General features: G+C 43.9%; 1 protein-coding gene across 1 annotated transcript in view; it reads right to left on the bottom strand.

Annotated features, from left to right (window-relative positions):
* SLC9C2 (solute carrier family 9 member C2 (putative)) overlaps positions 1-25,150 on the bottom strand; it is a 50,768-nt gene that overhangs the window by 17,358 nt on the left and 8,260 nt on the right. The window contains exons 6-17 of the mRNA XM_037034984.1: positions 24,174-24,335; positions 22,253-22,352; positions 19,937-20,080; positions 17,218-17,386; positions 16,034-16,115; positions 10,542-10,708; positions 9,831-9,941; positions 7,194-7,291; positions 5,909-6,028; positions 4,349-4,547; positions 3,447-3,635; positions 381-530 (exon numbers count right to left, since the gene is read on the bottom strand). Coding sequence (XP_036890879.1) covers positions 381-530; positions 3,447-3,635; positions 4,349-4,547; positions 5,909-6,028; positions 7,194-7,291; positions 9,831-9,941; positions 10,542-10,708; positions 16,034-16,115; positions 17,218-17,386; positions 19,937-20,080; positions 22,253-22,352; positions 24,174-24,335 — 1,691 coding nt within the window. The remainder of the gene's footprint in view (positions 1-380; positions 531-3,446; positions 3,636-4,348; positions 4,548-5,908; positions 6,029-7,193; positions 7,292-9,830; positions 9,942-10,541; positions 10,709-16,033; positions 16,116-17,217; positions 17,387-19,936; positions 20,081-22,252; positions 22,353-24,173; positions 24,336-25,150) is intronic.

Here is a 25,150-nt window from a genome sequence, read left to right on the forward strand (position 1 = left end):
TCCAGTCTCAGCTCCTGCCTGAAGCGTTTTCCAAGAGCCCTCACTACCTTCCGACGGGGCCGCCAAGACAGATGAAATGTCTTCTCTGCTCTGCATTCAGGAAATACAAATAAACAGCGCCTTCCATGAAGATCATAATAAAGTTTGACGATAAAGAGCTGAAGAAAATTAAAGAGCCGAGACTGGTGTTGGCAGCACCTTTACAGCAACAACGGAATCCCCTTCACTTGTTATAACTCGCCTGTCCAGCTAATACGTGGAGCGACTGTGTGGAATGAAAACACCTAAGGAGTTGGTTTTGCTGGCTTTTTGTTTGTTTGTTTGCTTTTGTTTTTGTTTTTGTTTTTGTTTTTGCCAAAGGACCGCTGCTTGTCTCTTACCTGATATATTGATCCTCGGCCAGAAATCTGTTTTACTAAAAACTTGGCGTCCTCTTGACTTTTGACGTAGCCCTTGGTGATGCTATACAGCAAGCTGAGGCGCTTTTTGATCTGCACGTCGGCCACATTTATCAGCAGTGGGATGATTGTCTGCAGTAACCGAGAGGGGAAAGCGCAGACTAGGGCGGAGCTCTCGACCTGTGGTCTCCGGACCGACAACAGCGCCACCCAGAGGCGCATTAGAAATGCAGGTTCTGGCGCCCCGCCCCAGCCCCGGGGGGACCAGGAATTCCCGGGGTGGGGCCGGGGAGACTGGGTTTGGTTAACGAGCCCTTCAGGTGACCGCTCTCAGATTTGAGAGCCGCTCTCTAAAGAAAGGAAAGCTCAGCAAATGACTTGCTTCTGGAGCTGTGATGGGAAATTCCCCCCATTTTCCCTACCCCTAGATTTGAGGAGACAGGAGAGGGGGGGTCCCCCAGCCTGGGTGACAGTTACTAATCGAAGAAATCGTATCTGCAGCCCAGTTTCTTCCCTTATAAGATAGGCAGGAGAATGTAGTGACCGAGGAGACTGGGATTTTTAAATACGAACTTTCCTGGATTCAAATACTATCTCTGTGACCTTGTGCCCAGCTACGCAGTGACTTGGGGACTCCGGGTCCTCCTCTGTACAATGAGGGTAACAGTACCCACCCCGCGGACTGGAGCAGGGCAGTCAGCTCCAGAGACAGAGTCCCGGGGAGCGCAGGGCAGGCGGTGGGGAGCCAGGTCACAGAGGAGGGAGGTGGGGACAGAGGAAGAACGCCCCAGCGCAGGACTCCCCGGTGCCGAGAAGGGAGAGGTGTTTTCAGCTGCTGTTTCGGTCGTGAAACTTTGGACAGAAGGGGAGACCTTACAGCTTGTGTTCCACGATGCCCTGACCCCCCCAGGCTGTTCTGGGAGGACCTCACTCTTTGAGGTCTCCGATATCTTTTCAAGCTCTCCCAGAGAGATGTGCTTCTCTGGGAAGTACCTAACTAAACTCCATACAGTGGCGACGTCCACTTCATAGGGTTATTGTAATGATTTCATTAGATAATGGGCCATGTTCCTAGAACACCAGAGGTGCTCAACAAAATAAGCTGATCATGATGGCATTAATTATGTGAACTCCTTGAATACGCTTCACTGAGATTCATCAGGGTGCTGGGAGGAAGAGAAAATGGGGTTCACACTCTCCAATCAAGTCCACTCCCACAATAATACCTCTTTAAATCTGTGTTACTCAGAGAGAGTTTCCTCCAAGTAGTACTTCCAACATAATTGTTTCCTATTCATCTGCATAAGATCTGTTTACAAAACCCGATTACCGAAGGAAGCTTCCACTGTAAGACCTGGCTATATTCCTATATTCCTAATTTCATGTGAGCACTCAGCTAGTAAGGTGACAACCACAAAGATTCAAAATGACCCCTCATGCAGATTTTTTGTATACAGATCTGTACAGTAGCTCTACATTTCTCACAGCTGCTGAAGTTGGGTAACGTTCACAGAGACTGGGGAAGGACCAAAAAGGAACGTCTATATGCACAAGTCTGGATATTTCAATGATTCTTCCTTTAAGATAACCACTGACTATCTCTGAAAATGGGGACTCCATGAAGGACTCTGATGTTTACCTTTTGCCATCAGGGTTTACAGCCACTTCCTAAAAAATATTTATCTTTGCCCTGGCTGGTTTAGCTCAGTAGATTGAGCATGGGCCTTCGAACTAAGGGATCGTGATTTGATTCCCAGTCAGGGCACATGCCTGGGTTGCAGGCCAGTTCCCAGCAGGGAACACAGGAGAGGCAACCACACATTGGTATGTCTCTCCCTCTCTCCTTCCCTTCCCCTCTAAAAATAAATAAGTAGAATCTTTAAAAAATATATTTGTCTTCTATAACTTTAATACATACTGACTGGGTTAGTTGATGTAATAAGAATCAAAAGACTCAAGAAAAACACTGTGGCAAGTGAAGTCACCTAAAGCCAAGGTAAAAGCTTATGTGAGGCAACTGTGTTGGAAAAAGAGAGAGAGAGAAGGCTTAAGAGGAGAAACTGAAAATCTGAAAGTCTCCCCTCAGAGTCCGAAACCAGAGCCGTGGAGAGAAGGAATAGCTGTTTTTGAGGAGTTTGAAGGCCACAGTGAAATTAAATTCCACAGGGATTATGCTGTATGAGTGTGGACTATAGAGAAAAATTTTTAAAAATCCTCACCCGAGTCTACCGCCATACCACCCTGAACGCGCCCGATCTCATCTAAAAATCCTCACCCGAGGATATGTTCCTTGATTTTTTTTTTAGAGAGAGAAGAAGGAAGTGAGAGAGAGAAACATCGATTGGTTGCCTCCTGTATGTTCCCCGACTAGGGATTGAACCCACAACCCAGGCATGTGTCCTGACCGGGAACCGAACCCACAATCTTTTTGGTGTGTGGGACTATGCTCCAACCAACCGAGCCAACTGGCCAGGGCAAGAAAACATTTTTACACCTCTGCACAGTTAAGGCATTACGAGCCAATTTTACTAAGACTTGGACAACTCGTTTCTGGTTCTACCCTGCTTCAGATGGAACCAGAATTTTCATCCATCCACTCGACAGAGCTTTATGAAGTGCTTTCTACAGGTTACTCTTCGTTCCAGAGCTGCAGGGTGACGTCGTGACAGAGACAAAGATGCTACCCGAGGGCAGTGCACTGCACACACAGGGGAAGGGGGAGGAATGCGGTGGGGAAAGGATAAACTGACACAGGGGAGAGAGGTCAGGAAGGCAGGGCGGGGCGGGAAGTGGGGGGCACGGACAGAGGGCAGGGGCCGTTCTTCCTGGGGTTCCTTCTGGAGGAGGCAGAGATGGGAGCAACGACCTGAAGGAGGTGAGACAAGAACCCAGCAGGTCGCCTGCTGAGAGAGAGGATTCCAGGGGGGTGGGGGTGGGGGAGGGGAGACAGCGCCTTCCCTCACTTATCTCAAAACAGTGCTGGCTTCTTAACACCTTTACCAAACAGTATGCACAAAAGACCCAGCATTGTCAAATGTGAAGATTTACCTTAATGAGAGGAATAAATCGAATTATTCTCAAGTAGCCTATTACTACTGTAATCTGAATAAGAATCATGTTGTCTGGTTTGAATTTGACGAAGTAGACACAGAGAATATCAACAATTCCAATGAGCAAGATGAAAAACTCCAGAGTATTCCAATGTTGATGAAAATATTTCCTTTTCAAAATTATTATCTGTTTAGAAAACAAATAGAACAGATGTCATTTTATAGTGCCTATACAGTGATGTGGGGTGAGGGGGAGTAGTGGGGGGGTGTCTTAGAAATTAACAGTTACATTCTCGACTACCAATGAGTTACATTCCAAAAGTTGAGTTTTCAGTTATTCACATGGAATTTGAAAATAAAATATTTTAAAGTTCCAATATCAAAAATTATAATTTGATTCAAAATGTATAATCTATAATGAGCCTGAAATGACAGAAACAAGCCATGAAAAAGAGCAGTGCACAGGTTCGTTGTGAAACTATTGATGATTAAAGAATGAGAACAGTTAATTCTGATCGACCTTATCTGTGAAAGAAAAGGTAGTTCTCATATGATGGGGTGAACCTAGCAAAAAGTTTGTTTGTATTTGCTTATTTATTTTTGGCACCATTACAGAGAGAAATTGAGGGAAACCTCCATGTCCATTTTTTCAGTTCTCTTTACTTGATTTCGATATTCTCACCACTTTTGTGTGAGAGTTGCTTTATTTGCCTGCTATCTGAGACTGTGGTTATTCTACTGATTTTTTAAATAAATCCACAAAATTCAGAAAGATTACTAAAATTCTAGGATTCTATCAAGTGGCTTCTAGTATCAAGTTATTTCAAAAATATGACAAAAATAAGTTCCCAATATCTGAGTTGCTGTTTTTACAGGATACATTTCTGTTTTAAACAGTACCTTCAATGCTGACTGTAATGCATATAAAAATATAAAATAGTAGTTTAATAATATCAGTGTTAACACATTTAACTCTCTTGCCACTGGCCATAAATGAGTTATAATAGGATAAATGTATATTAATGACATGATATGTCCTGCATATTCGAATTCTTCTGAAAATACAACGTGGTATATAAATTTCAGAAATTTATTTTTCCTGAAAGAAGAGAAATTGAATAAAATGTCAGATCACTTTCAAAGTATAAGAATATGTGAAGTTCAACATTTGTATCAACAAATCATTAATAGTAATTTAAAGAAAGTATAAGTAATATAAAACAACAAATAAGTAAAAATCTAAACATACTTTCTATACAAAAAAATCATAATGGAGAAATAAAAAATTTTTTTTGTTAATCTATATCAGGACAGAGAACATTTTTTAAAACTAAGGCACACATACATAGGAAAAAATGCAAAGATTCATACGTTGAAAGAAAATAACAAGTTTAGAGAAAAACATTAGCATTGTCTAAAATGAAAAATGGAAAAATATTCTAGTCAATCATTACCATTATGTATTTTCAAATTTTGTCAACCCATCTAACGTGGAGTCCAACTAAAAGTTAACTCTTTATATGTCAAGACCCTAGGGTTTTCATTTTTTAGTTCCCTTTAAACTTAATAAATGGAAGAAAGTAAAATTTATCAAAATTTGCTATGAAAGGTATGTTAACATCCACTTAAAATTTAGTAGTGCTGTGCTCCTGGTTGCTTTTGACACATTCTATTATTAGTCAAAAAGCCTGGTCTTCCTCCTCTAAATGGTACACAGGTTCACAACTTACATAACAAAGCAAAGAATCGACCCAAATTAGGTAACACCTGTCCCCTGTGCTGTCTGGGAAAGTCGATGGTAGATGTGATTGATGCCACGGTGTGTTTTTCCAAAGTGCAGACGCCAGCAGGACCACCAGAAGGCACCCGTGGAACTGAGCAGAGAGCTTACATCCACGTGCTTTCGTATTCCTCAGCCCAGCTCAGTGTTACACAGAGAATACCAGAAGAATACGTAGGGAGCTCAGGATGCACTATGACTCTAAGACATGGCAAATAAAACTTGAGGAATCCCGAGATGGCCATCCGCTGTGTCTTCCTGCCCACTCTCTCATAGAGAAGTCATCGAGCCCTGGCCAGGGGCTCAGCTGGGTAGAGTGTCGCCCCAAACATTGCAGGTTTGATCCCCAGTCAGGGCAAATACAAGAATCAACCAGTGAATGCATAAATAAGTGGAACAGTAAATCTCTCTTAATATCTTTCTCTCTCCCTCTCTCACTTTTTCTCTCTCTCCCTCTTCTTCTTCTTGCCCTCTAAGACTCAATAAATAAAAATTAAAAAGAAGTCCATGAAGCTGCTGGAACAGAATGGCAAAAGAGAAGGAAGCCCTCTGCTCAGTCACCTCTCAATCAGTAACAGTCCACCATAATATAAGTTGTTTTTTTAACAAGAAAAATCAAGATAATATATAGAAAAGTCATATTTTCCAGAACATTGCTGTTAAAGCTTCACAATACTCACCCGTATGGAATAAAATGTGCCTTATCTTTACGATATTCCAAGACAGTTAAAATGTTTTTAAACTTGATAAGCCAACTTCTAGCTTTTATGTAAGTTGAAACATCGTAAATACTCATGAATCTAACAGGAAAAATATACACACATTGTTTTAATGAAGAGCAAGTGCTAGCCTTTGGGGTCAACAGAAAAGGGAGAGCTATACTAAATATAAATGTAATATGGGCATATTAAACACGCTGAATCTCTGTATCCACCCACCCCCCACTCACAGTCATGGTCAAGGAACAATGTTAGCCTCAGACTAGGCCTCCCAGATGGGTCACCAGACAGCTGAACCATAAGCTCTCACCCAGAAAGGATTCCCTATCATTGTTGTCCCGGACCATCCATTAGCTAATGCTTGCCCGGACTGTGACCAGATACCAATGTATCTCTGAGATGCTGAGCCTTTCCCACCAGGTCTAATTGTATCTATCGGCATCCTCAGCGGAGTCAATTCCTCCAGATCCTGCTCCACCGTGGGGAGCAGTCTGACAGTGGGCTCCAGGCTTCCCTACTCCCCTACCCGGCGATTTCGTGCATGGGACATACAGACAAAGTCATTAGAATAGTAATGAAACCATCTGGGTTCTCTTTCATGACTCTCCTAATCGCTACTCTAATTACATCATACTCAGATCTTCCTCCATAATCCCCTAATGTCACCAACCTCCAGAGGGGGGAAAATTCAACCAACTAAAATAGGAAGTAGATAAGTGGATGGACGGATGGATGGATGGACGGACAACAAAGTAAATGAAGACAGAGGAGACAAACAGATGGATCAGTTTGGACATTTAACTCTCAGTTCATTCATTCCTTATTACATACTCATTCAGTTTTGGAAATACCAGTTAAATAAGTACTACACTTACTTCCCTTGGATGGGGCAATAGCTTTTGGTTGCGCCGATTAATATCCGGGCTGCTTTTCTATCAAGGATTCCATCTTGACACTGTTTTTCAAAACTACTCTAAACATACAATTTTAAATAAAAATTACTGAGGAGACTGAAACATAAATGCAGTGAGCTCTGTTTGACCTTAGAATGTTAATATTGTATTACTAGTACTACTATTAGTGAACGCATTACCCCAAAATAGTNGGATGGATGGATGGACAACAAAGTAGATGAAGACAGATGAGACAAACGGATCAGTTTGGACATTTAACTCTCAGTTCATTCATTCCTTATTACATACTCATCCAGTTTTGGAAATACCAGTTAATTAAGTACTACACTTACTTCCCTTGGATGGGGCAATAGCTTTTGGTTGCGCCGATTAATATCCGGGCTGCTTTTCTATCGAGGATTCCATCTTGACACTGTTTTTCAAAACTACTCTAAACATACAATTTTAAATAAAAATTACTGAGGAGACTGAAACATAAATGCAGTGAGCTCTGTTTGACCTTAGAATGTTAATATTGTATTACTAATACTACTATTAGTGAACGCATTACCCCAAAATAGTCTTTGATCAACACATTGCTACGGCAAGAAATACATTTATTCCATTTCAATATTTACCAAACATTCTTTTTGCAAAGTACTGCCCCAGATGTTTTAAAAGACACAAAGGCTCCTGGCTTCAGGAAACCCAAACTCTGTACTGCTCAGGGTTTACTCCAGAGATACAAAATAGCATCAGCAACTCTTTCTACCGTAGAACAGATGGCGCGAATTATTGACTCAAAGGGCAGCTCATCATCTCAGCTTCCCCAGGAACGACCAAGAGATAAAAGTAAACTGTCCTTTTCTTATGACTTTTTTTCCGGGCTTATTGAGCTGTCATTGACATACAACAGTGTGGAAGTTCCAGGCGTACGGCACGATGACTTGATATACAAATGTATCACAAAACCGTTCCCACGGTAGGGTTAGAACACATTTGTTGCCTCACAATTATACTTTTTTATGCGTGGTGAGAATATTTTAGATCCACTGCCCTAGCAACTGCCAGGCGTGTCATGCAGTATTGTTAACTGCAGTCACCGCGCCGTGCGTTAGGTCCCTGGAACTTATCTTATGATGGCAAGTTTTCACGTTGACTGACATCTTCCCATTTTCAAGACCTTCTTTGTCTCTTGCGGCCAGTGTTGGCTTAAAGTCGCTTTTATCTGATGGAAGTGTAGCCACGCCTGCTCCCTTCTGGTTGCCATCCCATGAATTACCTTTTTCCCATCCTCTACTTTCAACCTGTGTGTGTCCTTGGAGCTAAGGGAGCTTTCTTAAGCAAGCAGAACATAGTGTGCTCTGGGCCGTTTTTTTTTTTTTTTAATCCATTCAACCACTCTGTCTTTTGATTGGAGAATTTAGTCCACTTACATTTAAGGTAATTATTGATAGATAATTATAAGAATCATTGCCATTTTGTTCATTTTTTTAAAGTTCCTTTTGCCTTCTCTTCCTGTCTCCCTTTGTTGTTGATTTTTTATATGGTTTCCTTTAATTCCTTCCCTGTATCTTACTAAGATACAGTACCTCACAGATATAACTGGACTGTATTCTCATGTCACCCCTCACCCTGAAAAAATATCAACAGAAAAGTCACACCTTTGGATGTTGCCGTGGATATTAAACTCGGAGGTTAAAGTTGCCTCCTGGGACTATTTCCTTACTCACTAAACCTCCTCACACGCTGAGCACACTCTCTTGCTTTATTAATGTACCCATTGCTCTACTCATCGTTCATGAGCTACTCACTTTGCAAGCTGCAAATCTTGCCTAGGCCCAGGTGCCCAAAAACCACCTTCCCCACATTTTATTGGTCAAAACAAGTGACAAGAACAGCCCGGATTTGATGGGGGGAAGGAGGTGACTGTATTTTACTGCTCTGGCTAAAGGGCCTTTCAAACTCTGAAAAGGACATACTTATGAACTGCAACGTGTGAATGTCATTGAAATCCAATTAAAAAATATAAAGTGTGAAAAAGCACATTGATCACATTCAGGAGACAATTAGAAATTTGATCATTGACTTGATATTTGATGTTATTGAGGAATTATTATTTTTAGGCACCATATATTAGTGTTTTGCAACGGTTTTTAAACAATTTTAAACTTTAGAGATCTGGGTACATACTAAAATACCTGCAGATGAAATGCTAAGATGTCAAATAATGTGGAAGGTGTGGAAGGTGAGTGAGGGTGCAGATGGGCAGGGTCGGTCCTGTGGGTGTGGCTTTTAAAGACGGGTACGTAGGGATTCATTATACCACCACACCTACTTTTGTATATGTTAGAAGTTTTTCAGAGTAACATCTTAAAATGAAAGTAAAAAAGAAGAGTGGAAAGAGTATTTTATACACTTGTATTATTGAGTATAATGTTTTACTAGACTATAACCAAAATGTAGTATGTGCAATTTGACAAATTGATTTCATTTGATTTTACCTTGTAATCTTCCTGTATTTATGTTAGAACATTAAATGTTAAATTGGAAATGTTTGAAGAGAATTTTGATTCACTAGATTTATTTTAACTTATTGGATTTATTAATGTAATGATTACTTGAGAGACTTTTGTATAAAAGGAACTCAAATACGTCAAATTTATAAAAGCAGTCTCAACTATTCGAGGATTTTTATTTACTAAATATGTAAATGGCACCAAGCACTCCTCAAAGGCCCCTGAAAAGTGAACCACTACACTCTGCTAGACTTAGGAACAGAATAGTAAGATTTGTTACTTGAACTTTAAAGCCTGAGATTTTTAATTTTTAGTCTTTAACTTGTACAAATCAAACACAAATTTCACAGCCAGCAGACTACCAAAAGGTGAAGAAACATTCCTCTGGTCACCGACCAACCGTATGTAAGAATTCAAAGCATTGCAAAGATAAACACAAAGGTCAAAGCATTTTACGTGAACAGTACCAACCATTTGTATTATAGCTACATGCAGCCTGGCTTCTTCTATCAACACTTCGTCTGTCGGGGACTCCTGCTCTTCCCGCTCATGGGAAACGTGGAGAAGCTGACATGCACTAGACTGTTTTAAAAGCATACGAAGATAACATTAAAAAGAAGTAAAAATTACGAGGAGGTCAACAAAGAATTCAATACCGAAATCAAAAACTTCTAAAACAAAGGGCCACGTGTACACAGAGAACCTTCTCCACATGAGAAAATGTTGCTCTGAAGTGGGGCAAAGTAACTACTGTCCATTTGGGGAGATGTCAGCGTGAAATGCTCCCCCCACACTGATGGTGCTTGGCTGCTCTCCGGAGCAGTCTGTTTTTTCTAAGACTTATCTGCGGAGAGATCGCTCAGTTCCTGAATCAGTAGGAAGCATCAGTGTGCTGAGTTCACTCACAGTTACTCAGCCAGGGTGTAAAAACAATAATTCTCCTATATTTGACAAATATGTTAGACCACCAAGACCTTCTCTTTAGAAACAGAATTCAAAGAAGATTTTTCACCAAGATAGTAAAGCTAATAGATATATTTACCACCACCACCCCAAGTTTTCTGACATTTAATTAGCAGAATCAAGTTTTTTATAATAAAGTAAAGCAAGAGAGGCAGACCCAAAGAAGGAAAGAAGTATTATTTGGGGGAGGGGGGAGCAGGACAGCAGGTAGCAACTCACAGGAATGCTGTATTTAATTGTCGTTTTTTCTTCTACTAAGGTCCAGTTAACATTTGTCAAAATTTTCTCTGTTTTAAATAATGTTCTTGCGTTTTCTATTATCTCCTGTATGTGGCTAAAGGCATTTCGCATGGCCATTTGTCTCGGCAGAGAAATAGCGCACATCCCTGTAGCAGAGAGACGCAAGAGCCTGAACAGAGTGCACCAGAGCCGGCAAGGGGAAGCAAAAATGGTCCATGACATCACCCGCGTGGCTGAGGGCAAAGACAATGTTTTTCCTCTATGCTCCAGAAAAGTACTCAGCTATCTGTTTCCTTTGGGCTGTATAATTTAACTCTAGCAGACTCGACTACTAAAGAATGTTTTATTAGTTTCCCTTCATTCCCTAGAGCTAGAGACAAGACTCACCACTTTGAGGCACCCAAAGGGCATTTCCCAAAGTATGGAGAACTCCACGAGTCTTCTGCAGGTAGGCGGGCTGCTTTATGAAACCAGCCAGTTCCTGGGCTCCACTCTGTAGCTGGAGAAGCAGACTGGGCATCCAAGTTTTAGCGGGTCTCCGACTGAGTCTTACAGCAATAAAATGTAAAAGCCACTGCAATAGAGCATCTCTCCAATTTAACACCCCTGCAACGAGTCAGCTTAGCCCACTCACACGAAGGTCTGTCCCAGTAAAACTGTTCTTCATTCCTAATTGTATGTGGTTTCTCAGTGTTTCGGTTTAACTTGATCGCCTTCTCAATGGGCACCGTGTGCCACAGCCGTGCTTGAAATTCTGGGGACTCCAAAAGGTCTGGAGGCCCATCCCTCTCGGTTCCCTAGGGCCCCGAGCAAAGATGCATCTGACTCTATTTAGAAGTGGTAAGCTTTGGATGTAAAGCTCCCCTGCCTGAGACCGCACAGGGCGAGTTTACCCCTGTGCCAGATTACGTCCTACCCATGTAAACAGCCCCTCAGCCCCTTTGCAGTTGCTGCAGGGAAATGTGATGTATATGTGGGCCACTAGGTGGCAGCAGGAAGTTTGAATGAACTCCACGTTGAGGCTGATCCTGAAAGAGTATGAGGAGGGATCTTTTAAAAGCATTAGACCAAATGGAAAGTTGATTTGAAACCCTTACCAAAAAACAACAACAACAAAAAAAACCCACAATGAAACTAATTCGATTCTATCAAGTGCCTGTTAAAACATGTGCCACAAAGTATTTCCAGAAAGGATGAGCATTGATTCTGAGAGGATAAAGGACTTGCCAAATACTTTTGTCTCGTAATAAAAATTCTGAGGTTTAGTGCATAAAAATTTCATACCAGATGGAAAAGAAACAAGCCATTACCGTGACAGTAAACCCCCCTGTTGATCTTGCCTTGGAGTATGCTAGGAAGAGGAACCACAAGCAGGGAGCCTGGAGAAACTCAGAGTTCTGTCCTAAGTAAAGAGAGTAGGACAGAGCTGGGCCCCTGGGGCTGAAGAGATGGCTGGGAAGGGAGCTGTGGCGAGCCTTTGGGGGTCACATTAAGGTATTAAGGTCGCTCGGACTTCCGCCAAGATCGAGGCATAGGTGGAAACACTGTGCCTTCTCCCACAACCAAGTTTCAATATAACAAAAGTTTTGGAGAACTAAGACACACCCAGAGACCAGAAAACGGAATTATACAGAAGTCCGACAGCTACGAACCGTTCAACGAGGACGGTAAGAGAGGTGGAGCAGCGGAGCTGGGTCAGGCAGGACAGACCTAGGAGCGCAGGCAGCCCGGAACTAGTCGGAGTGCGGGGCAGGCTGACCAAGGTCGCACATTCACACACAGTGAGACGGACCACGCAGGCCCCAAGGGGCGAACCCAGTGGTGGAGGGCTGACAGCGGTGGCACACTCGCGTGCAGTGGAGCGAGGCGCGTGGGCCTGGTGACGGTGGTGGCTGTGGTGCTGGTGGGGGTCGCGGCAGCAGGAGGCGGAGGGAAGCCATTGTCCCTCTTTGACCCCGCCCCCACATACAACGTCACAACCCAGCAACTTAGTTGCCCTGCTCTCGTGAAAACCTAGGGCTCCGATCCTGCTACTTAACAGGCATGAACAGCCCAAAAGATGGTGCAAGAAGAACTCAAAGTCCCAGAGCCAATAACTCTAAGCAACCAACAGATTGCCAGCCTCTCAGGAGCCCAATTTAAGACACTATTTATCAGAATGCTCACAGAATTGGTAGAGTACAGTCACAAATTAGAGAAACATATGAAGGCTAAACTAATTGAAATGAAGGGAGATGTCCAGGAAACCAATAGTGATGGAAAGGAAACTGGGACTCAAATCAATGGAATGGACCAGAAGGAAGAACGAAACATCCGACCAGAAAGGAATCAAGAAATGAGAATTCAAAAAAATGAGGAGAGGCTTAGGAACCTCCAGGACATCTTTAAACGTTCCAACATCCAGATTAGAGGGGTACCAGAAGGGGGAAAGAAACAGCCACGAGTGGAAAACGTATTTGAACAAATAATAAAGGAGAACTTCCCCAGTCTGGCAAAGGAAATAGACTTCCAGGAAATCCAGGAAGCTCAGAGAGTGCCAAAGAAGTTGGACCCAAGAAGGAACACACCAAGGCACATCATAATTACATTAGCCAAGACTAAAATGAAGGAGAGAATCCTAGAAGCAGCAAGGGATAAGGGGACAGTCACCTACAAAGGAGTACCCATCAGACTGTCAGCGGATTTCTCAAAAGAGACCTTACAGGCAAGAAGGGGCTGGAAAGAAGTATTCCAAGTCATGAAATCCAAAGACCTACAGCCAAGATTGCTTTATCCAGCAAAACTTTCATTTAGAATGGAAGGACAGATAAAGTGCTTCTCAGATAAGGTCAAGTTCAAGGAGTTCATCATCACCAAGCCCTTATTATATGAAATGCTAAAGGGACTTATATAAGAAAAAGAAGATGAAAAATATGAACAGTGAAAGGACAGCAAACACACAGTTATTAACAACCACACCTAAAACAAAAGCAAACCAAGAGGACAGCTAGATCAGGAGTGGAACCATAGAAATGAAGAACACATGGAGGGTTAGCAACAGGGGAGTGGGAGGAGGAGAAGGGGGGAGAAGGTACAGAAAATAGCATAGACAGTAGGTAGAAAATAGATAGGGGGGAGGGCAAGAATAGTAGAGGAAATATAGAATCTAAAGAACTTGAGACACATGGTTATAAACTAGGGGGAGAATGGTGGGAGGGGGAGTGTGCGGGTGGAGGGGAATGAAGGGGGGGAATAGAACAACTGTAATGGTATAATCAATAAAATATATATATTTTTTAAAAAAAGGTATTAAGGTCGCTCGTGCTCCAGGGCAGGCCGCTGCTGATCCCAGCACACTTGGCCACTGCAAGCAAGAATGAGCCGATCGCTGGAGAACTCAGCCCCATATACTAGCTCTCCTCACGTAGTGGCCCCCTTGGCAGTGAGGTGGGGAGTCACAGGAGGTTCTGCCACGGTGGTGATGGGGCACAGCTTCAGGAATGGGTGGGGCTCTCGAGAAGACACAAGCAGAAGGATGAGGGCAGGATTCATCAGTCTGGGTCCCTGTTTACAGGAACTTGCCGCCTTCACCATTATTCTTCCACTCCATGTTTTCTAAGAAACCTTCTGATTGCTAACTTGGTTTATCAAGGAAATGGGTATTTAAAGGCAAGTACCCTGAATAATGGTCACAATTATTTCAGACAGAGAAAGAAATCATCCTCGTTATAAATTAATGCATTGATTATCTGCTTTATCCATATTCTCCTGAGAGGGCAGTGTATATAAATCTGCAGCAATCTGATTGTTGGGAACTGCCCTGCCTGGTTTCAGAGCTGTAACCCCCCACGGCTAAGGCTGAGTAAAGAGACCTTGGGACCATGAGCCATTAAGGGGACAAAGCTTATCTTCCTGGCAGGGGCACTGCCTCTGCCCCCTTTTACTTCACCCTGCTTGGCCCAGGACAGCTGACTGCTTAGCACATGACAAGTAAGATTCCTCAAGGGAGGGAAAACCTAAGACATATATGGTTGAGAAAGGGCCCTCAGGGAAGGACTTGGGAGGCTATAGAAAAAGGGGCTGATGGACCCTCACCCCTCAGCTTTGACATAGCCTGAGTCCTCACTCTGTCTGCAAGAAGTCTCCTAATCTCTTCGCTGCCTTACTTCCCCTGCCTGACTCAAGCCTGAAACGATGACAGAGGGCGGTACAGCCCTGTGCTGGAAAGGGCGGGTTCCCTGGGTGATCAGGCCTAAGAAAGAATGCATAAAATGCTATGAAACCTGCTTTGCTAAGAATGCCCTCAATTTTCGGATTAGCATCCAAGCAGGAAACAAGTTTGTTTCCCAACGTTTTATGGCCCGTTAGCTAACTGACCTTGACTCAGAATAAGCCCTCCTAGTTCTTTGGATGTTATCTATTGTTTGATCCTTACTGCCTGACAATGACTGATGAGCTTTACCTGTATTCCTGTCCAAACTGAACCCAATAAAAGCCCACTGAGGAACAGGCTCCTGGCCCTTCTCCTTTGAGAGATTGGCCACTTTGCCTCCCCGGGCAGATCATGCCTTGGTAGACTTACTCTCGTCTGTGGCAGACTGACCGCAGAGCCCCCCGACACTGATCAATCCTAGAAACCCTGACAGAATCAGGTCTCTGCATCCGCAAGCCGAGGGCATGGCCGTGGCCCTATTAGATGATGTTAAGGCCCCACGAGAAAACTGTGTGTAGTCCTACCCTGCTCTCTCCCTCCCCCCGTGACCCCTCCACCCCTGACTGTCTTGTCCTGCATGCTACCACGTGGATGCATTCCATTACCAACAGCCTCAGATTGCTTCTAGAAATAGGCAACTGTAGCAGAGCCTACTGACTGTGAACGCCGATTGTGTTCTCTCCTGCGTCCTGTATCACTAGACTCTCTGAGTTTGGGCTGAGCTCATGGCCAGGCAAGTAAAGATACTAGTTCCCAGCTTCCCCTGCCCATGTGACTAAGTTCTGGCTAATGGGATGGGAGTGGTAATGATACACATAACCTCTGGGCTGTGCCCTTCCAAGGAAGCTGTTTACCCTACATGGCCACCCTCCCCCATTTTCTCTTTCCAGTTGGTTGGGTTGAAGATACAGAAGCAATGAACCAGCTTCTCGCCTGCAGACGAGAGCAGCAACCCAAGAAGTAGGGAAACCACGGGAGTGAAAAATCCTGCTTCTCTGGGCAACTTTGTGGGGGCAGAACTAGCTCATTCTTCTGGACTTTCTGGTAGAAGGAAGGGAAAAACCTTTGTGTTGTTTAAGCCACTGTCAGTGTGGTATCTGTTAAACTGGCTGAACCAATATTTCAATTAATGCAGAATCTACAAATAACAAGTGAAAGAAAATGCATGGTTTCATAACCAACTCCTTGAGCTCCATAAAAAAATGTCCCCACAACCCCCAACAATCATCTATTTACATTATTCTCCCCAATTAATTAATGAAAGGTAGATATACATTACCTAATTTCTTGGCTAAATAAGTCATCATGTTTGAGTTTATTCCCATAGTCATTAATGATATTATTTGGACATATAATATAAACTAAAAAACAAAGCACACAGACAGAACCAAAACATTAATTAGTTCTCCAAAGGAAATCATTGTTCAGTTAACCAAAACCAGAATTCTATCTCAATCCACATTTTAAAACCCTGCCTCTGATCATTGAAGCAAAGGGTTGTTCTGTGAGCACTTTTTGCATATAATAGAGGACAAAGATTAGTGTTCAATCCGAGTGAGAAAACAATAGATTTCGTAGCTCCTGGGAGAGAGAACAACACTGAGAGCCTGCAGCCACGCAAAGCCAGCAGGGTGGGAGCCATCAAAGACAGGGTGGGGGAGAGATCCCTGCAACAGCCGGCAGTGGGGGACGAGTGTGCCTGCCAGGAGTACTTCCTGCAACCGGACAGGAGGCTCTGCAGGAGGCTGGAGCCGTGCAGGAGGCTGGAGGCATGCCCTGCGGCGGCAGAAATACCGCCACCTTGCAGTTCTCGGCTCTGCAATCGATTACCCACGGGATTTGGGGCCAGTTAATCACTTGGAGTCCTGGTGTCCTCCATTGAAAAATAGAGTTGATAGTAATATGTCCTTTGGGGAGCGTTTCCCAAGCTTGAGTGATAACAACAGAGCATCAGACGTGCTTTTCATACTTTTAAAAAATCATCCTCCCCTTAGCATATATTTAACTAGCATTTCAGGTTTTTCTCTAGTGGCTATTGGGATTGGAATGCTCTAGGTAGGGTATTTTTTTATGCTTTCTGGCACCTATTAAACAATAGCATTTATGTACTCAATAACATTTGTTGAGCATTTACTGAGTGCCAGGTATTATACGGAGCATCACCTCAATCCCTGACTGGAAATTGAGGGTCAGCAAGTGCCAGCAACTTGCCCATGGTCACTCAGTCTGTGAAGGGCGGAACCAGGATTTGATCCCAAGTCCGCCTGTCCCCCACGTCCATCATCTCTACTTGACTGGTGGTCCTTTTCCCATTGTCAACATCAGTAAACTCTCCTCTGCAAGTTCCCTTCTCTTTAACACATTTTCCAAACCTACTTCCATCATTAGGTACCATGCCAAGTGCTACAAAGTAAGTACAAATGAATAAATACGAATAATCACGAGACATGATTTTTTTCCTACCATTTCTGGCACCTGGGATTTCTGTTCAGCCAGATTATAAATTTCAGGAGCCAGGAGCAAGCTGAAAATGCCTTTAATTCCAGACCATGCTATAATAACTCCCCACTTCCAGTTGTATTTGTAATTTGAATGCATCAGAATAGGGCTCACTAACACAACAGTGAACAACCTGTGGAGAGAAAAAAAATTTTTTAATCACACTTTATGTATGAATGTTATTCACAGTTAAAACCATGTACAAAAACACTAAATCTCATACACAATTTTTCATGAAATGAAAGACAAAAATCCAGTTTATTGATAAGTTGCTCGAAAACTTTCTGGAAGTAACTAAACCAACTATCTTGCACATAATACATGAGTCTTGAAAAATAATGCTGGAAGTTCTATAAAAATCTAAGAAATCATCATTTACGTTCATGTGTATTGTTTCAAATTTGATAGTAAATTTGCTTATGGAAATTCTTCAGTTCATATCCCCAGGCTTGTCTCCCCTCTCAGTAGCCATGCCTACATTCAGAAATTACCCTGGAGGACACACAGATCATGATCCAAAAGTAAAATGATGGTCAACACATTAATAAACTTAGCTCAACCAGCCCTGGCCAGTGTAGCTCAGTGGATTGAGTGAGGCCCTGCCAACCAAAAGGTTGCCGGTTGGATTCCCAGTCAGGGCGCATGCCTGGGTTGCGAGCCAGGTCCCCATTGGGGGGCGCTCATGAGGCAACCACACATAGATGTTTCCCTCTCTCTCTCTCTTCCCCTGTCTCTAAAAGTAAATACAGAAAACCTTCAAAAACAAAAATAAAAAATAAATAAACTTGGCTCAACCACGTTTCTTGTGTTCCCACAAGAGCCATACGCCAAATGCCAAACACATCATTTTGATTTGTGCCTTATTTCTCTACAGATCATTTTTCTGTGGGATCCTGCACTGAAATTTAGGCTCCATCTTTCAGGAATCTGCACCAGAAGAATATCAGAACTGTCCTTCAAATAAGATTTCAGTGGAAGTGAAACTGACGAGTTCTCAGCCTCCAAAAATATACTGCACATCAGTGGCTATGTTGGGAATTTCACAAGACAATTGGGAAAACCCCTATTACTGCAAAACAGAAAACCGATAATTGCCATCAGTGAGGTGGATGATTAATTTGGACACATTCCTCTGCCTTGCATTGAAGCCTTTGGCAAAGTTAATTCATACAACATTTTCAGCCTTAACTAAATCATCTTTCTATAAAATACCAGTTAGTTCAGCCAAAACAGAACTTGGGTTGTGTCCTGGTGGCAAAAATGGAGAGGCTGTAGAACAAAGGCTTAGGCGTACTACCTGGGTTCAAATTTAAGCTTCTTTCACTAACTGTGCAAACCGAAGTATGTTATATAACTTCTCTAAGCCTCAGTTTCTTCTGTAAAATGGAGATGATGATAATAATTGTACTTGCCTCAGAGGATCATTAGGAAGGTCCAATTAAGTGAGGCAACATTCCTAGCACTTAGAATGACGTTTTGAATGTGGTCAGGGCTCAGTACATTAGCAGCAATTATTACGTCCAGGCCTTAGTTTCATTCATCCTCTCTGAAATGTTCTTCTCAACAAGGAAGTCCTGTATGGAGACCCCAGCCGTACGGAAACCCCTTGGGGTGCCTCTTCCGCTGAGGTGGAACCGTCAGTTGACACGGCGTCTCTGGAACTCGCTAGCCTGTGACCTTGGACAAGGCACTTTGCCTTTCTTGGCCAGTCTCTTCATCCATAAAATAGAGCTAAGAATGTTTATCTCCAAGTGCTGTCAGTAGGATGAGATGAGATCATGGATATGCAGCCGAGTCAACCAATACAGAAAACATGATGGGTCTTTCCTCAGCTCTCTGACCTCTCTCAGCTTGCACACAAGCTCCCACGGTGCGGAGACGGTGAGCTCGAGCCACGGCCCTCCATGGGGGAGGGACTCTCTGAGTAGCAGGCTGCGCCTGCAGAGTCAGCAGAAGCCCTGTTCCACGAGAGAGGAGCCCCCCTTGGCCAGGCCCATCCTGAATGACACGAACAACGTTCAAAGACACTGCCATCAATTCCTATGGTAGACTGCCACACGTGGGCCATGGCGACTTAGAAAAAGCATGCTGGTGGGGGTCAAGGCTAAATCCTAACTCTGCCCTTGCCAGTTGGGTGATTCTAAGCAAGGCTTTAACCTCTCTACGTGTCGCCTGCGAAATGATAACGCCTGCTCCTAAGATTGTGTTAGCATTAGTGGCGTAACGTACATGGTAACTGCTTAATAAATGGCTTTATCATAGCTATGATGATGACAAGTGACGATGAAAGTTAACAAAGTCCCCAAAATGTTAGAAGCCATTAATCAGGTCCAGTGAAGCTCAAACTTGACGAGCATGTTGAAACAGTTCCCTGAATCTCGTGTCCAGGGATTCAGCTCGATTATTTGGGATGGGACCCTGACTGTGCGTTCCTATCAGACACACGGGTTATGCTGATGCTACTGTTCTGCTCCTTCTCGTGTTACAGACAAAATCTTGAAAAGTAAATAGACACGCACAGCCCTCAGGGCACAGCAAGCCATAGCCAGGACATTGAGGACAACACGGGTCTCCTGACTGCACGTCCAGAGCCCTTTATTTGCGGTAACCCACTGTGTCCCAATGGTCACGGTGAGCCTGGGAACCTAAGGCCACTAAGCAAACTTTAAAATAGAATCCATACCTTACAAAGTTCAGTGCTACAAATAAGATCAGCGTGAAAGTTATAGTGTGAAATTGAAAATAGGTGGGTTTTCCGCATCCAATAATAATGCCAAAGAAAGCGTATATTATATGTTGGAATACAGATGAAAACATTGTTAAGAACCTAGAATGAATGGAAAGAAAATCACATGTTCAGCAATGTATTTTTCCAATAGCTTCCTTTTCACATGAAAACCTGCATCACCTGTCTGCCATTCCTGTCCCAGCAGAGGCCTTCCCTTCTTCACTGTCACTAGCAGCATTGAAAAGTTTGAGGGAAGGAAAATAGACCCTATTCCCCATCACCCTCATTGTGCCAGTATCTGTGGGCTGCCTTGCACAGCAGAATAATAAGAGCAAGGCAGAAAAATAAGGACCCCTACCCCTACCCTTCCCCCCAGGCTGGTGATGTGGCAGTTTTGCTGATATTAGCTGGCAGCATGTCAACTGTGGGCCTGCCACAGCCAAACCTGGTTGACCTTGACTCTGAGAGAGCAGATTGGGTCACCTCAGTGCCCTCTACATGACTTCTCCCTTCGTGGGCTACATGAAAGTCCCTTACCTTGGAAGTCCCTCCTGTCTGCTTTTCCATCTAACTGATTTCCTAAATACCCTGCAAGGCCAACTCTACTCAACTCAACAAAACCATCCTAAGCACAGTCTCTGGAGGTGATCGCACTCCTGGTTCCTACAGTGCCAATGATCTACACTGTTCACAAGAAGAGCACAAAGCATCGCCCAGATTGCTCTCCAAGCACCTGTGTGCCAGCCCCACCCTCAGAGGTTCTCACTGAGTAGATCGGAGCCCCAAGGCTCAGGAGTGGAGCTGCGTGGTTCTGCGTGGGGACCTCCGTGGGTCAGGGCCAGCTCTGACTTCACCAGGTGGATCTCATGTCCCCTCTCCTCTTGGGTCCTCTATTGGGACTGCACCCCCCTTCAGCTGACTGGGTGAATGCATCTGTTGCACAAACCAGTCTCCCTGGAGGTGGGTCTCAACAACTACACTTGGAAAGAAGCCTCATTTTGGCTGCAGATATAAACCCTGTTCTAATCCTCAGCCTGATCCTCTGTCTAAATCCAATCTTTTGATTCAATTGATTCCAAACTCCTGGAAGGGAAGGGAATGAGTGGGACCTCGAATCCCAATGCTCAGTTTTCTGAAAATTTAGCAACGATAGGATAACTGACTGAGTACAATGCTTGTTAAAATGTCTCTACAGGCCTTACAAATATTCCTTACATAAAGTAGGATCCCAATAAGCATGCAATTATTTACACTTGCCAGTTGTCTGCATAAATACATCCACCACTTAACAATGAGTGCCTTCTCAGAAGGGACTTATTTTCATAGCCCAAACCTAAGCAAGATACAAGCTCCAGGCCACAGTAGACATTAAGCAAGGACTGGGTGAACAGGCGAAAGAATAAGCAACTGAATCAAGACAGTATGTAATTTACAATGATGCTGATAGCACAATGAAGCTCAGGAAACTGTCCAAGTTCAGACCAAAAAGTGTATGTCCTATGAATTAGTTATTCCCAAGCTTCTGGATTTGAATAACCAATAAGGTGTCATCCACAAATACCCAGAACTAGGATAGTCATAGGTGCCAAATTTTTTAAATTTTGCTGAGTAGAGCTATAAAAAAAAGTACCATCTTCTACCACTGGAATATCACAAAAGAAAGAACATTTTCAGTACCAAAAAAGTAGGAAGGCCATCATTTCAGAACCATGGACAGTCTTTTCCATTGAAGAAATGAATCTCCATGGGAAAACTCTGGATTATGGCTGAGTTTTCTCATTTTCACATTTGCTTTTATACAATGTGAAAATTTCTACACTAGACTAAGATTTGGTGTGAAATGATTCCAAACCAATTCTGTAGTTCAGCAGCCTCTCAGAGGAAGGCTGACCCGTCTGTCTGAGCAGGCAGGTCTGCCTCTGTCTGGAAATTCCACACGACACTCTGCTTTACCAGGCAGAGAGCGCAGCTGACAGGCTGGCCAGGGTTGTGTCTTTCTGCTACAACTTCCCACAATTCAAAGTAAATTTTTATCAGAGAGTAATGTACAAAACAGCCATGGCCTCTGAATCACTGGTGTATTATCCGGAATGGGAGTGTTTACTCATGTTGATCATTGTTGGTACCTTCTTTTCCAGGAAAGCTGGTAGTGAAATTAAAAATAAAAAGGTAGAAAAAAGTTCTAATGGAAGTTTTACTCGTGTCCAGGAAGGCAGGACCAATTAGGCACCACATTCTATGAGACCCGCATACCGAGAACAAAAGACTTACTTAGTAATTATTAACTCCATCTTCGGTTTAAAGCTTAAGGAATCTAAATTCAGTCCTACAGTCACTAAAGCAATCATACCTGACATTTTTAAAAATTCCACTAGAGAGAAAAAAAATAAACAAAGTTAGTTGCATTCAAATCTGCACACCAAGGTACTTTGTCTTGAGTGAAATATTGGTGGGGAACTTAAGAGTAATATTTCTTGGAAAGTTGCTTCAAGGGATCGGCCTAACCCTGGAGCTCAGGGGTCAGCAAACTTCTTCTGTATGTGATCAGACAATAAGAATATGGTCCTGGCAGGCCAGATGGTCCCCGTGGAAACTACATACTCAACTCAGCTGTTGAAGCATGTAAGCTACAGTAGGTGTGAGGAATGGAATGAGGGCCCCATAAATAATGACAGAGGAACTTGAACTTCCGATCATTTTCACATATCAGAACATATTATTCTTCTCAGTATTTTTTTAAACCACTGTAAAAGGTAAGAACCATTCTTGGCTCATAAGCTGTGCAAAACTAGGAATGTTTGGTCCACCAGCCACAGTTTGCTCACCCCTCTATGGAGGGTCGTGGAGGGTAAGGCCAAGAGGAAAACAGACAGATCAGCCTCCGCCCAGCTCTGCGGGGACGTCCCGGGGTTGTGGGCCGAGCTCAGTGACGGTGGGTCCTGAAGCTCGCTCTTCCTTTGCTGAATATAGACCCCCTAGGGCTCTACACAGATGTGTAAGGAGGGTCTGGGACAGGAACACAGCTCAGAGGGAGGTGTGAATACCACGAACACCAACAGTTCTCAGCTGCAGAGCCTTCAGAGGGAACGTTGTAAACGTCAGACAGAATCTAAATAGAATTTAAGCAACCAATGGCAGTAAAACCAGCAGCACTGGAAACTTGGATAGGGAAAATTCCTCTCAAAATCTTATTTCCAATTTCTATAATTAGTATTACTAGATTATAAAGCTCGTCACAGTCTTTTTCAGTAATAGTCACTACTTAAGAAACGACTTCTGCAATGAGAAAACCACTGAACAACTTTATCTTAAATATGAAGTCATCTTATTTGGTACTGTCCCGATGCCATTGAATATCAGGAGTGAATGCCAACATTAATATATGTATGTATGTGTTTTTTAAAGGCTGAGGTGCAAAAATGCACACCAAAATGTATCAGTGATCACATTTATCATGTAGATTTATAGGTGATGGTTGCTCTTCTTTGCCTTCTCAGAATTTTTCCACCATGGAAGGCCAGGGAAGAAGCCAAATCTGGCTGTTCCCCAACAGCCACTATGGCCCTTGGGGACTGGCCACGCCTACCAGGCACTGAAAGCTTCCCCAACTCTCACCGGACTCAACTAGCAGAGGACCAGGGCAAGTGTGCCAGTGGCCGGCACCCTGGCTCCCGAGATTCAGTGACCCCCCCAGACAGGTGCACCTGACTTCTCCCTCCCCTTCCCTACCCCAGCCTCAGGTGAGGGCCGCTGTGTCTGCCGTCCCCTCAGCTTGGGGCTCATGAAGTTAAAGACTGCAGGGCCAGAAGAGGCCTCAGGGACACCTCTCCAGACCCTCTGCTTTGAGACACAGGTGGCCAAGGGACAGAGCAAGAACCACGAGAGCTGATTCCTCCTCAGGACCTGCCAGTGACTCCACGTGAAATCAAGCGGTGGAGCCCAAAAGGAATGAGAGTCACCACACAGCGGAAGAACACAAAGGGAAGGAGCACAGAGTTGAAATTAAGGGGACATCGAAAGAGACCAGGGAAGAGCGGGAGGTGGCAGAGAGATGAGACGATGAGAGGCACAGAGGGGCCACAACAAAGGGGAAGTGGGTGGGGAAAAGCAGCTGGATTCAAGATCAAGGGAAAACGGAGATGTGCAACGTTCACGTGGAGGCGTGCACTGGCCGGGTCCCTTTCTGCCTTACCGATGTAGAAAATCATGTACACCACCGAAATGCAAAAAACGACATTGGTCAGCGTGTTGCTAAACAGGTCGGTCAGTACAAACTCAATGATTCTTGCACACCAGTATCCAAATAGTATGCTTCCCGAAATGCTCAGAGAGAAGTCCAGGATTATGTGAAGCTCTAGAAAATGAAAGGGAGAAAAAACAAAGTTGAATGATGACTTTTGTTTCCTTTGTTGGTGGCATGTTGGTCTATGCACTTTGGTTGGCTTGTAGACCTTGGATGGAGACCTTGACCTTCAGCAGATGGAAGTTTCCCCTGAAAGTGTGACAAAAGAGGCTCTCTTACCACCCACAGCCTGAGGTTTCTTGCCCAGGGACAGAATGCTCAAACGTCTTCAGGAGCCAGTCCGAGAGAATTATGGGAAGTCTCAGGCAAGCTGGACAGTGAATATCCATCCAAAAGATACCTGAATATCCATCCAAATTCAGTTTTTCTATAAACGACATCAGGGCCAAGCAAACCTCGTCCAGGATCCCCACCAACCTGCAGTCCATTTGTGACCCCTGCCCCCAGCCCGGGTGGCATCTGAAGAATGGACAAGGGAAATTTTCTATAGTCACAGTGACTTGAGATGGCAGTGACAGTGAGTGAGCAAGTTTCAGGCAACGCCGAGGGTCGTCCTCAGTGACAAAGAGTGACGCATCCCAAATGCCTACCATGAAGCCCCGCAAACCCCTCTGTACCTCCACCTTCTCTCTCTCCTTTTAGCGTCCTCCCCTCCCACGGCTGCCGTACCCACGTATCAGGGGGACGCCTCCGGCCTCTTCCTGCTGTGCTTGCTCCCCCTTTCTTCTCTGCTACTACCATGGCCGGCAACCCAGTGAGACGCTACGTTCCACGGCCCAGTGAACTTGAATCGTGCACATCTGACTGTGAGCACTTCGAGGACCCGATGCTCCGGTGCTGCCTGAACCATTATGCTTTCGCAAGGA

This window comes from Sturnira hondurensis, unplaced genomic scaffold (genome assembly GCF_014824575.4).
Source record: "Sturnira hondurensis isolate 20B ecotype Veracruz unplaced genomic scaffold, ASM1482457v3 Scaffold0022215, whole genome shotgun sequence".
In the NCBI taxonomy this organism is placed as follows: Eukaryota; Metazoa; Chordata; class Mammalia; order Chiroptera; family Phyllostomidae; genus Sturnira; species Sturnira hondurensis.